Here is a 14,606-nt window from a genome sequence, read left to right as displayed (position 1 = left end):
GAGGGCTGCACTATCTGCATCGGTATCACATTATTCTGGCCTTTTTTTTAATGCATATTTAACACTTGTGCTTGCATTAGATTAAAAACCATCACTGGACGTCTTATCACATTTAAATTCAGAGGAATAGTGGTTTGAATATCAGATGAGATACCCGGTTTATTGAATTACCTCCTGAATGCAGCATTTTATTAACTGCCACTTGAGTTTCGTAATGTGTCGATCAGCGTCCTGTGACTCATAATGTTCAGTCTGATAGTCTGTAACCAGCTAGTACGTGCTGTCCTGTGGAGACTTTTTGTCAGTGAGCTGCATAAACTTGCAGCGATTAGAGGTGATAATGTTGTTGGCTGTTCTCGTGTAGAGGAGTCACCTTGGCCGAGTGCTTGAAGCTAACTATTTACAGTATGTTTTATTTCCTCCCACCTGTATCAGTGAATCGGTATACTCGGCAAATACTCACTGTAACTCAAGGGCTTTTGAGTCATTGAGGCCGCACAAATATGACAAGTTCAACCAACCAGGGGGCGCACAGCCCACCAACAGAGAAAGAGAGAGAGCCAGTGTTTAAAGGGCGGGTCAATTATTTTGATTTATTTATTTATTATAAACAAACAAAACAAAGCATTCAAATACTAATCTGGTTACCAATTACCATGACAAAGGTCAAAGCTTCGAAGGCCTATAATAACCTTATTGTTTAGCTTACTTTGATAATCTACGTCATTGCTTTTTGCTAACAGCTGAGTGGGCGTTTCCATTTAAAAAACCCAGAAAAGAATGCAGATGGACCCGAAAATGGCAGCTTAAATACAGAAATATGTATTGATTTCTGTATAATTAGCCTTAAAAAAAAATCCTTATTTCATAGCAGAAAACAGTCCTTCTCAAGATCGGCCAGAATAACCACCTACAGTTGTCCTTCACTACAACATTTATGGGCTTTACTGAAGTCTACAGAGACAGAAGTGGGTTAATGATTGTAGGACTTTACTCTCTTACTTTCTAAATTTGCCCGCTGGGAAGTTAAATTCTTTGACTTCTGGTCTGGTTCTTGCTTCTCATCCAGGAAACCGCCATGATAGTATCTGATGGCACTAGAGAACAGAAAGCAGAGATGATCTACAGTTCAGGCCAACGGACCCCTCCCCCATCATCATCATCCTCTTCTCCTTTTTCTTCTTCCTCTCGTACAGTAGCTTCCTACTGACTTGACGTCTTGTTCTGTGAGAAGATTAGAAACGCTGATATGATTCACGGGTTGCTTTGACCATTTGCATCATAGCAAAGTTCTCATTGAAGAGCAATTCATCATCATTTGTGTAATAGTCTGCTCTCAGTACACCTACAGCAAACTGTAGAGCGTAAACGGTGACAGGAAATGTCGACATGTTTCTATCCTCTGTACAGAGCTGGTGGTTAACAAGTCTTTGAGCTGACTCACGTATCAGGGGTCAAACAGAGTTGCATTTCCTCTTCATGAAACCCCGAAGTGCACGTGGTTGGATAACACTTCTGTATTTCATGAACCAATGCAGATAGCACAACATCAAGTATCAGACAATTCTGATACTAATACAATGCTAATTCTTTAGCTAGCAACATGCCTCTAGAGACAACAAGGTTGACCGGTCGGTGCACCACTTTGTTCTGGATTTAAATACCTCAACAACTATTGGATGGATTGCCATGAAATTGTGTACAGACATTCATAATCCCCATATGACGAATCCTAATAACTTTGGTAGTCATTTGACTTTTCCTCTGGCACCATCATCAGGTCAAACTTAGACTTATCCAGACAAATAGCGCCACATCTACTGGATGGTTTGGGACATTTATGGTTTCCAGATGATGAATTCTAATGACTGAAGTGTTATTCTGAGGTTGACATTTGTGGCTTTGAGGGAAATGTCTTGACAACTATTGTATGGAATGCCATTAAATCTTGCACGGACATTCATAATCCCCAGATGACAAATCCTAGTAACTTTGGTAATCATCTGACTTTTCCTCTGGCGCCACCATCAGGTCAAAGTTTAACCTGTCCAGTGAAATAGTGGAATTTCATAGAATCTTAATCTACTGGATGGATTGGGACAAAAACATTTGCGGTTCTTGAAATTTCTTGACAAATATTGTGCAGACGTTCATAGTCCTCAGATGACGAATCCTAGTAACTTTAGTGATCATCTGATATCTGATCATCAACATGTTAGCATTATCATTGCTGACATTAGCATTTAGCTCAAAGCTCCACTGTGTCTTAGTGCAGCCTCACAGAGCTGCTAGCATGACTACAGACATGTTTCCTTTTTAAAAGCTACAACACTGTTAATAAACCATTAATATGCACTTTGTCAAGATATGTAAGCGTTTTGCAGAAAGTCAAATATACAAATGTCAACACTGAGACACAACAACATGACTAAACAGCTGCTCCGACTCAGCGTCAAACATCACAAATTTTATCCTCGGAAAGAGTTTATCACTACTTTCTTTGTACTTTTTTGTTGTGTTTTCGTGCTTCATCGTTGCTCGGAGCAATTTTTGTCTTTCCAAGACTTGTGTTCTTGGCATCCTTTTAATTATACTTCTTCTTCATCAGTTGTGTGCCATTTTTCCCTTTTTTAGCTCCACACAGCTGACATGTTGTTATCACATGTTCATTCTTCTCTTAATACGTCAAATCAGATTGTAACTTAACTTATCTGTTTTTGGCTCGTGTCAAACAAACAACCAGTACTGAGTAATGTGTTGTTGGTGCCTCCCTAAGCTGAAGTAAACAGTGTTTCAGCCTGTGAGTGCAACCAGATTATAAGCAGTCCTGGTTTCGAGGAGAGTTTGACTTTACGACTGTCTCATATTCTCAATGTAATAATTTGTCTCCAGCTACAGACAACAGATCTTTTTTTTGTCAGATTTGTCCTTTCCCAGAAAATGCACATTGTGTTCCCTCTGCTGATAAATGAAAAATACCAATTTTTAGAACAAAGGTTAAACATTTGTGCTCTATAATCACATTTCATTTTGAATTTATAAATTTCTGACATGATTTTTACACAAAGCTGCTGATGTTGAGTGTATTGCTGGTGGCGATGCACTTGGATAGAAAATGAAGCCGTCAGCACGCTGGCATGACGCCTGGCATGAAGCCTGAGGTCCGGAGTCGGATTCTGTGCTGATTGATCGTCTGTTTAATGCGGACCGAGTTCAGATTGCGTTTTGAGCTCCGGGCTCGACCATCACTCAGACAGAACTCTGCTGAAGACGAACCGCCATTTCCTCTCAATAGTAAACTCTGCTTTACAGACGAGGAGCAATGGGTTCGGCCTGTATAACAAAGAGAGGCTGTAGTTTGTGGTTTAGTTCATAAGGCCATGTTGCTGTAGCGCCACATGATGATGAAAGATGTTTCATCTATTGTTGAATAGTGCTGAAAAAAATTAATCAATTAGTTGGTCAACCAAGAATAAATCAACAGCTATTTTGATAATCGATTAATCATTTAACAAACAAAAACCAACCGCTCTCTGGCTCCAGCTTCTCAGTTGTGAAGATTTGCTTCTTTTGTTTTATTGTAACTTGAATATCTTTAGATTTTTGAGTGTTGATCAGACAGAACCAGACATTGTAAGTAGGGATGCACCGATACCAGTATCGGGTATCGGGTCCGATACTGCGCTCATGTACTTGTACTTGAAAAGCGGCTCCGATACAACGGCACCGATGCCACTTTACAGTGGTGCGCCCCCGCCCCCGCTGGGCCGGGATCCCACCTCAACCGGCGTGCGCCGGCCCTCACTTTCATTGCACCACAGGGTTTTGCTTGCACCCTCTGACTCTGCGTACGTTAGACTCCTTGGTTAAATTGTGCGGAAAACAAAACTTCCTTAATGGAGATAATAATGCAATCAATAAAACAACAATACGAAAAACACAACCTCAGAAATTTCCACAGAACTGAATCCACACCTCCTTAAAACAGCGTCAACTAAACGGTAGTTTTCATATCAGGACTTTTGTATTGGATTGCATTACATCATGCACACTTAGTCACTGCATGTATATCAACATAAAGTCCTGTTAGGACAATCAGCACAGTTGGTCCTTCACCCATAACGATAAAAGAAGCTGTGTTTATCATTAATGAGGTAGTTGAAACAGAAAGCTTATCTGAGAGTTATTAGTTTTCTGTCTCTCTGATGTGGTTTTATAACAGACGCACGTTGTTGTTTTTATCTACACATTTACATCCGTTTATCCTCATTCCTTCCGTTTACTACGTCCATCCACAGTTTCCCCATTTACTGTTGTTTCCATCCGGCTCAGCAGTGTGAGGTTTTAGCAAGTCAAAGCGTTGCTGTGGGGTAAACATTGCCCTCTTTGTCGCCACTCGAACAAAGGCGGCGGTGACGTAATGTCAGGAGAAGAAGAAGAAGAAGAAGAAGAGGAGGGGGATGGAGGAGGATTTGCTGGCGTCTAGCTGTGCTCTCGATGCTTCATTACCCCCCCCCCCCTCCTCCTCCTCAGCCTTACTGTAACGGCAAGTCACATGACCGGTGTTATTTTACTTCATGTAAAATCACACATCACTCTTCAACAGACAGCACATTAGCAGCAGGATCAACCAGAGCACTGCAGGGCAGAGAGGGTAACACTCAGAAATGTAGCATCCACTTATTATCAGGCCGAGTGGAGAGAGAAGCAGTCAGGGTGTGTTGTAGTGACAGCTGTGAGCTCTTTGTGTAGACTGTCTCAGGACAGAGAGAAGCTCTGAATGTCATTTCAGAGACATAACAAGATGTACGTTTGAGGTTTTTTGCTGAGATTACACAGCACAGTAGAGTTGGACCTTTATCTTTATCTCGGTTTTGAGACCTGATAGTGATGTGAGCAAAATCTGAGTGTCCAAAGTGTTTATTCAACATGCAACATGACGTCCAAAAAAGATCCCCAAATCACGCGTCACTGGTGATTTGTCTGTCCTGGTTCTTCATGCTTGTACCAACCGTTCAGTGGATAATACCGTATTATCTCAAATGTGTTCATATGAAATCTTGCAGCAGCTCGAGAACTAGGTCATGTATAATTAGGTTTTGCGCATGTACACGGCATAGGCTGTATATACGAACTGGACATAGTCAGCGTGGCATCACCCATTGGTTTGTGGACTGCTGTTTTGAAGCCTTGAGTTCGGCAATTTGGCCGTCGCCGTCTTGGTTTTGGCCGTCGCCATCTTGGTTGGAGCTAAGTACAACCGAATGCTGAATAAGACATTTTTAGGTGACCAAAAGGTTATAATTAACTTTCACGGACTGGAAACACGCTGTGAAAGGGTTAAAGTTGTAAGACGAAAACACAGACAACTCCCAGACTGGACAACTGGTAAAGACCTGTCAATCACAAGGTAGCCCCGCCCTAAAGATCCACCCTTTAAACACCTTAAATCTTATTAAGTCTTATTTTTAACATTGGGCAAAACCCCAATAATGTGAATAATGTAAACAGTTATCTTTTTCCCCCTCTCTTTTTTCTAGTTTTCGCTTGACATTATCGGGTATTTACTTTTGGGATGGATGGAAGTAGGCAGTTGTTAATGTTCGTATATGATGAGTGAATCTGTGAGGACGGTTTGCTCGCTGGTTTTTATTCAGAAAAGTCCGAATTTTTTTTTTAATAATTAGTAATTTTGTGTAATATATGTGTCTTTGTCTGGGTGTTTTGTGTAGACCTTTAAGATTTAGAGGAAATGCTGGAACAGTTTTTTTAATTATCCGTTAATCTGTTGATTATTTTCTCGATTCATTTGTTTAGAATGTCAGAAAATAGTGACAAATTTCAAAATAGTGAAAAACGCTGATCACATTTTCCCAAAGCCCTTTGTGATATCTTCAATCATATTGTTTTTTTTGACAAGATATTTAATTTAAGACTAATGAGGGCAGAAAATATTCATATTTCAGAAACTACAACCAGAGAATTTGGCTGTTTTTTTTCTAAAAAAAGACTCAAAAGGATGAATTGATTATTAAAAAATAGTTGCAGATTAATTTTCTGTTGATTGACTAATAATTGCAGTCGATTACTGTTGTTTTAAATAACAGATATTCTAATGCTTCATTAAGCGATGCATTTGGTATTTATACTAAATGAAGCATACTGCCAAACCTGCTCAGAGAAACATTCCAGGTCTAAGCAGCTTTTTAGCCTTTTGTAGCCCCGTTATTTCAGTTTTCAACTGTTTGAATCAAACTGTTCTCAGACTCATCCTCCCTGTTCTTGTCTTTGTTGTAGGGACCGGTAGCGGCTCCCTCTCCCACGCCATCCTGCGCACCATCGCCCCCACGGGTCACCTGCACACGGTGGAGTTCCACCAGCAGCGGGCAGAGAAGGTGGAGGAGGAGTTCAAGGAGCACCGCGTGGATCACCTGGTCACCGTCAGGAACCAGGACGTGTGCAAGGACGGCTTCGGGGTGACCGCGGTGGCGGACGCCGTCTTCCTGGACATCCCCAGTCCGTGGGAGGCTGTGAAACACGCCAAGGCTTCTCTCAAGAAACAAGGTAAGACTCCAGTGCATTAGTACTCGACCCTTTGGAGTCTGTTAAGCTCCCACTATTAGCCTCCTTTTACTGAGTGTGTGTTTTTAAAGAAAGGTGCATGTGGAAGCAACTAGTGAAGTAAGAACATTTGTTTTAAATGTTATAGAATTTGTAATAAATAGCTGTCCTTATGCGGGCTTGATGGCACCTGAGATTCGTGTAGATCTGTAGATTCAGTACCGTTTACTTTGTCCAAAAATAACTTTTCTGTTGGATGCCAGTGATTCACTTTTCATGGTATTTTAACCGACAGTCTGTGATGTTGTTTTCTATGTAAAATCCCACAAACCAGCGGCGTCTCGATGCACGTTAACTCTCCAGAAAAACATCAGTCTTGCGTCTGATTGTGTGCTACAGGGGTCGTAAACTTTGCATCAGTGGAGCTCTCCCGCCAGCTGAAAAATCAGAAAAAGAGGCACATTGCCGAGTAGCAACTAGGGACGATTAAACCACTAGTCGATTAAACATTACTACCCTCACTAGACCGCCCCGTTAATACAGGTGCGTGCAGGAGATTAAACAGGTTTTTGGCCGGCGTGTAAAAGTTGTTTTTGAAAGGCTTAACGACAACAAATATGGATAGAAACAGAATATTTTGTTGGATAAAACCATGTTGTGAATTTTGGAAATGATTACAAGTAATGCACACTAAGATACTAATGGTAGCCTATAGGCGATGCCAAACCATGACCACAGTCCCCGCTGGCATTTCATCAAATATTACACCACACACCGGGTTTGTGGGTTCATTCCTGACCAGTTGACCGGAGGGGACACTGGGGAAATTTTGATTTCAGCTGCATTTAAAATATGATTTGGTTATTGAAAACTATCTCAAAGGGCTCTTATACACAATGTTTAACCTTACAGATTAAATTGTGATCTATCTTAGTTTGAACTTTTGTTTAAATGGGAGGGAAATTAGTCGTTATGAACATCCCTAGCAGCAACAATGAGCAGTGTTGATGTATTTTTTTTTAATGAATCATTTAGTCTCTACATTGTCAGATAACAGCGACAAAAGCTGCAACTATTAGTTGATTAATCAAAAATTAATCATCTGCTATTTTGATACTTGATTTACGTAGATTTTCAAGCAAAAATGCCAAACATTTGATGGTTACAGCTTCTTAAATGTGAGGATTTACTTTGTCTCATGTGATCGTGAACTCAGTATATTGGTAATAATGAATGACTGGAGGTTACTGAAGTGTCCTGATAATAATAACGTGTGTGTGTGTATATATGGCGAGGAACAGTCGCCATCACCTGATGTTGACGCCTCTGACTCGTCTTGACACGGCAGCAACATGACTGTGACTGAGCACATTTTAAAAATACCAGCCGGTGAATTTACTTCCCCCCTCGGCCGCAACGCCTCGCTCTGCACTCAACATGACGACCATCGATCCGAGCCGACACAGCGCTCATTAACTTTGTCCTTGTGTGTGTGTTTTACTGTTTCTTCCTGGTGACAGAATAAAGTCATGTTTCTGTGACGACCAGCTGCAGCAGCATGTCTGGGCAGGTTGACAGTTCACTGAGGTGGTCAGTGTTTAGACATGAAGTCCAGGTTTATATGATACAGGTAGAACATATAGTTACACAGCCCTAGAACATAGCTGTTGTAGTGGTTGACTTGTGAATAGCATGGTATTGCAATATTGTGGTTATTGCGACAGCCCTCGCAGTGACACCTGGGTGTTTTAGTGTTTGGTAGAAGGAAAATACCTAATAATATTTTGTGTCACAATGGCTTAAAAACAAGCAATATTGTACTCTGCCAGCAAAACCTTTTTTTATTAAAATCAATTTATCCAATGAACTGACAAAAACAGTGCGTTAAGATGCACAGCATCCGAGGTTTATGTTCCTGAGACTCGTTAATGCAGCGTGATTTTAGAAAGTAAGCCCCAATATGAAGAGGAATGCTGCTCTCCCTCCTCCTCTCTGAATCCCTTTTATGGTGCCACTGCTACATATTCCTTTCATGAGCTGTTGACCCTCACATGCACACACACACACACACACACACACACACACACACACACACACACACACACACACACACACACACACACACACACAGATACAGATAAATAGAGTGCAGCCATTGTAGAAGCAGTCCCATGACCATACAGGGTTATGCTGCAGGGAGAGGGAGAGCTGGTGGCTGTGGCTCCATAAGGAAAGGCTTCATTTACTTCCCACTGCTCAGACTGGATGTTTTCTCCAGAGAGACGGTGGCAAGCTGAGCTGAGCGCCACTGAGCACCACTGTTGCCCCCCAAAGAAACACTTCAACCTAAAGGTTAACAAAAGCTCCACCTGATGGGAAGCTTGTTTTAGCAGACGAGTTGTGCAGAGTGGAAACGACAGGAGGCACAACGTATCGCCCACAGCCCAAATTCATCACCTTGTTGGTAATGTTTCTGCACACACTGACTCCAGATCTGTTCTCAGGCTCATGAATAAAAGCTGCTGCTTTACTGCGGCGGCCAGAATGAGAGTTGTAATTCTTCCAGTGTTTTGGCCCGCAGCCCGTCCTGGTCTCTGAGAAAAGGACTCTGGATCCTGACTAACCCTCCCTCCCCTGCTCGCTCTAAGACTCTTTTATTACGCAACCGTAAAAGCAAACATGTCCCCTGAACTCAAACACTCAACAACCCGATAAGGAATCATAGTTTCACGCATGTATGGATGCTCGTCGTGGACGTACGATTAATGTTGGAGGCTATTAATAATGCCTGAGACGCCCCTTGTATAATCATCAACCCGACCCCTCCCTGTGTGTTCGTCCTGGTTGCTAGGAGACCATTGAGTTGTGTTTATCGAGGTCTCGAGGGAGAACGCTGGTCCTGTTGGCTGAAGGAACGACCGCTATCTGAAACATCCCGAAGTTTAACAATGGACTCTTCAACGAGGCTGCCCTCTGCAGACCTGTTCTTTATTATATTACATGAATCAGACACACGTCAGTTTGTCTGATTATTCCCCTCTGAAAAGATTAAATGAGCAGATTGCTGCACAGCTGTGACCCTCTGATGCTCAGTAGGTGAAAAATAAACAAAGTTGTGGCTGGTAGAAAAGGAGGATTTGAAGGAATGGATGTCTTGAACTAGTTTACTGTTGTATGTAGTGCCTCGAAATCGAAGTGGAAGTACTTTTGAAGTCTTGAGTGCACCTGAAAAATAGATTAAATGCTTTTGAAATCATGCATATACTGTATTGGAGAAAGAAAACACATGAAAAGAATTACCAATTTTATTTATTTATCCCAAATTTGCCTCAAAGGGCTTTGCTTTGTTGACCCGATTATTCTACTTTTTTTATTATTCGTTCTTTGGATAGGTAATCGATTTTCAATTTTGGTTTTCGAGATTACGAACATGCATAAAACACACCAAACATTTTGGAAAATGCTTTTTATTCAATAATACAAACAACAATACTGTCGATTTAACAGAATCCTTAAAAAAGAACGCCTTTTAATTAAACCGAAAGGCACGTGTTGCAACGCTATGCCATCCGTGTCAGCCAAGAACGGAGAAATGTCTGACTGAGTCCTTCCCGAGTCGCGTCATGGAGACGAGCCAAGAGCCCTCGTCACCGTTGTTTATGTCAGAGTGAAACCCATGCGAAGCTCGGACTGAAAGGCCCGAGAAGAAGCCTCCACATTAGCTGCATTACGCACGGGGCTGCAGCCGGTCACTGCCGGGATCGGCGATGCTTAATGAGCGGAGACAGCAACCTCAAAAGACCGCCGTTTAGGGGGAGAGGGCTCGCTCAGACAGAGGCGTGTGCGGAGTCATCATCAGGGCACAGTTTGCCTCTGATTTTGAAGCTTTAAATGACGAGGTTAAAGCGCTCCTCCGGTCCAGGAAAAGGTGATGATATGTCAGTGTTGTCGTCACAACTTCTTCCTGCTGCCCCCGAGTGGCCAAAAAAATCAGTTGATGCAGGTTTAACAGAATATTATTATTTATGACGCCATCTTCCTTGGCGTATGATATTAAGCTGTTTTTATGCTCCCTCGCCGGTGACAGCCGTGGCCAGAGGCATTATTTTTTGGGTTCAGTCTACCTGTCAGTCCTTCCCATTCTAATGAACGTGATGTCTCAGGAACGTCCACTTGGACTGAAGGATGAACTGATTAGAATTTGGTGGTCAAAGGTCATCCTGACCTCACAAAATTCAAGAATGAATTTGCTAATTATGATAGTTTTACACAAATGTCTAACAGGATAAAATGATTACATTTTGGAGGATGTAAACTGCAACTTGACTGGTTGGCGGAGGCGGTCAACCACGAATTCTAGTTGTTTTGAAGCAAGTTAAAACGGTTTATTCAAATGCTACAATTTTATAACAACAAAATGTTGGAAAAACTTTGAATTCCCCCTCCAAGACAACATTATTTCCCAGCACTTTAGATGCGGAGTATAAAACCTATAGAAACTTGATTTGTTTCGTTAACCCCTCCCCTCCCCAGCTGTACCGGTCAGAGTCACATTCTTCGCTCTTCGGGTCAGGCCCGTGAGAGTTTTCTTGGCTCGTTGCTCCGACCTCCCGCCGCGAACCACCGCGGGGTTTCATTTAGAGAACGAGAGGCCGAAGCCGAGAGGTGATCTGTGTTTATTAGAGCGCCGCTTCATCCCCTGATGATCCCCAAACTACAGCCTGGAGCCCAACGGGTCACAGGCCGGCTTTGTTAAGGAAAACAATATGCTTTGAAAAGTGCTTTTGGGTGTTAGAAAAACAAATTATTAATAGTAGTAGTAGTATCACAGATTCCCTGGAGTAGACTAAATGTCTCCAGAGTCCATGTTAAGTTTATAAATCTGGTTTAGATTATTTATCTTTGTCCATGGCTGTTTTTTTTAGCATAAATCTTAGATAACAATGAAAATCACCTTCTACGCTCCTTTGTGAGATGTTTGATGAAAAGATAGTAAATTGTGTTTTTGAGAATCCTCATTCATAAACCTTCTTGTTTAACAGTCCCTAAGAGGACGAAATGAACAGAGATCCGGGGTTAAGTGGATCACTTAGAGATAATTACAGCTGTTAGTGACTCCTGTTGCTGCTAGACCGCCCCGTTAATACAGGTGCGGGCTTCCCTTTGTGTGCGTCAAGCAGGAGAGGAAACAGTTTTTTGACCGCAGTGAAAAATGTTGTTTTTGAAAGGCTAAACGCCAACAAATATGGATTTAAGCTTTAGAGGTGCTGGCAGGTGGATTTTGTTATCTGTTGGACAGAGCCAGGCTAGCTGTTTCCCCCTGTTTCCAGTCTTTATGCTAAGCTAAGCTAACCGGCTGCAGCTTTCATATTGAGCGTTCAAACATGAGTGGTATCCATCTTCTAACCCATCCATCTGTCTAACTTTCCGCAAGAAGATGAATACATGAATTTCCCCAAAGTATGCCTTTTAAATTAATGCTATCGTTTATCTTTTAATTTAACAGAGTAAAAGTCTCCCTGAGTTAAAATGTTCTTTTTCAAGATAACCATGACCACAAAGGGAGCATGGAGTCAATGTTTAAGAATAAATACAGACTATATAAACAGGCACATGCATCCAATTAAGATGCACATTCGCACCAAAACGTTAAAGCAAAAACACAAGAGTCCTGTTTTCCAGCTCCTTAAATCCAACTACAATGATAATTTAAAGTTTTGAAAGGCTAAATGCCAACAAATATAGATTTAAGCAGAATATTTCAGTAGATTTCGCTACTAAGTAGCAAAAAATGTTTTTAAATAGTTTTATAGACAGACTTTTGTATAAATTATCCAGTTTGTCTGTTAATCTGATTTTAGTTACACATGTGCAAGTCTATTTTTGACAACCGACTGGTCTTTAATATTTTTGGAGAACGAGCCGTTAACCGTTCAACATCTATCCTCTCTCTCTCTCTCTCTTGTCTCCAGGAGGTCGGGTGTGTTCGTTCTCTCCGTGTATCGAGCAGGTCCAGAAGACCTGCCTGGCGTTGGTGGATCAGGGTTTCGAGGAGATCAGCACCGTGGAGGTCCTGCTGAGAGTCCACGACGTGCGAACCACCTACTTTCCGCTTCCCGACTTCGGCCCCGACCCCTCCGCTCAGCCCGACGCCGCCGCAGAGAAAACGCCTCCAGCCCAGGCCTCCGTCACCATGAAGATCACCGTCCCACCCAGAGACATACCAGGTCACACTGGGTACCTCACCTTTGCTACCAAACCCAGAACCTAAAGTGATTTTTTCTTTATTTCCACCAGCAGCGAACAGGACGGGGTGTATAATCCGTTCGCTGTGGTGTACATTAATAAGACTGTGATAATCCAGCGGGGGCACCAGGCTCCTCCAGGTCCCGGCTGGCGCTGCAGCGCCAAGAGGATTTACACTTTTGTGTTACATAATATTATCCTCCTGTCTCTTGGCACCGGTTTGTTGCTTGCATCAAGCAAGAGTGAAAATCAAGTCGACGGTGATTTAATTTGAGAAGAATGTACTATACTACACTCTGTACTACACTTTACGTCTCCTCTTTTATATAAATTACTTTTAATCAATTCTTTCAGTCGTTGGGGGAAGAAACGTTTTTATATTTTCCCTTTTGTTTTGCACTTTTGTATTCAAGCAAATACAATAAATGTGTGAAAAGATTCCCCAAAATGTCAAAGTTATTCTTTTAAATGAAAGCCTTCTTTTCCTTATTGTTCCTTTTATTTAACTGAGAGTTTAAAGTTTCCTTAAGACATACCTGCCCACAAAGGGAGCACAGAGACAATGTTTAAATGGATAGTTCAGATTTTGGTGGGGTTGTATGAGGTACTTCTCCATAGTCAGTGTTTTAACTACAGTAGATGACGGTCGACACGCCCCCAGTTTAGAGAAACAGACAGGAGTACAAGCACGGGAGCAAAGCGATGTACTGCTGTGGACGGGGGGCAGCAGCTAAACACATTTTAAACACCTAAAGAAATCAATTATATTTAGAATATTTTCACCACTTTACCTTGCAGTGAGACAGATGTCCATGTTTCCGATGGGGAACTGAAACTGTTATCTATGCTATTGCCAAAGCCACCAGACTCCATTGACAAAAACAGTAATTTTACTTTGCAGAACACAGGAGTTGCTGGTCTAACGCTGCCTTGATCGGTTAGTTTGTTTGTGTTATTGTGTGACTTTAGTGAATCTGAACTAACCCTTTAAAACACCAAAGTCGCACAATAACTCAAATCAACTAATTGATCGAGGCTCCTTTGATCCAACTACAGTGACAATTTAAAGTTTTTGCACCACATTAAAACCTCTTTTATTAGTAAAGTCTTAAGTCTTCTTACTGATCTCTTTTTACATGTTTAAGTTTCCCGTTAACTCACAGCGTCTCTCTTCTCTGAAGCTCGGCACCAAAAAAGGCAGAGAAATGTCTGCAGTTAAACACAGAGGACACAGAGGAGCTTCTGCTTTTTTCCTCCTCCCAGATTCCCACACCGTCACCGCCACCGCCACCTTTCATAACCAAATCCTGACTGATTGCACCGTCCCAGCGTGAGCGTTCCCATTCCCCCTTACGTCGACAAAGAGATCCGGAGCACCGAGCAGCACCGGAAAATCATTACTGCTGTATTTAAGTCTGGACTCTGGGTGTTCTCATTCATCTTTCTCTCCAAAGCTTCAGTGTTAAAGACTGGAGATGCTCATTTTGAGACACATTTTTATCCGATCATATCTCATTAAATCTTTTTTTTTTTCCAACCTGACTGCTGCTGCTGTTATAAGTCAAAACCTCCTGCTGCATTCAGAGGCTGTCGGGTCGTTTCTGGCCTGTTAACGGTATAATCCTGCAGCTTATCGTGGGTTATAAAAAGCACTGTGGTTGTTTTGGTCTGCTGTGTTGGACAGGTTGAGTGTTTCACTGTGCGAAAACAGCCTGTTTTACTATCAATACATTGCTAATATTTACTGGCAAAAAGGTGCAAAATCAAGTAGAAATCTAGTAAATAGTTGACAGCAGTAA

General features: G+C 41.9%; 1 protein-coding gene across 1 annotated transcript; it reads left to right on the top strand.

The window, feature by feature from the left end:
* The first annotated feature begins 6,137 nt into the window (after positions 1 to 6,137).
* On the top strand, positions 6,138 to 13,255 carry trmt61a (tRNA methyltransferase 61A). Its single transcript, XM_074660820.1, has 2 exons — positions 6,138 to 6,564; positions 12,534 to 13,255. Exons 1-2 carry the CDS (start codon positions 6,153 to 6,155, stop codon positions 12,830 to 12,832), a joined length of 711 nt encoding a protein of 236 aa, XP_074516921.1. The 5' UTR covers positions 6,138 to 6,152; the 3' UTR covers positions 12,833 to 13,255.
* The last annotated feature ends 1,351 nt before the right edge of the window (positions 13,256 to 14,606 follow it).

This window comes from Sebastes fasciatus, chromosome 15 (genome assembly GCF_043250625.1).
Source record: "Sebastes fasciatus isolate fSebFas1 chromosome 15, fSebFas1.pri, whole genome shotgun sequence".
NCBI classification, from domain to species: domain Eukaryota; kingdom Metazoa; phylum Chordata; class Actinopteri; order Perciformes; family Sebastidae; genus Sebastes; species Sebastes fasciatus.
Note: the sequence above shows the minus strand (reverse complement) of the source record. Positions and strands in the feature narration are given on the sequence as shown.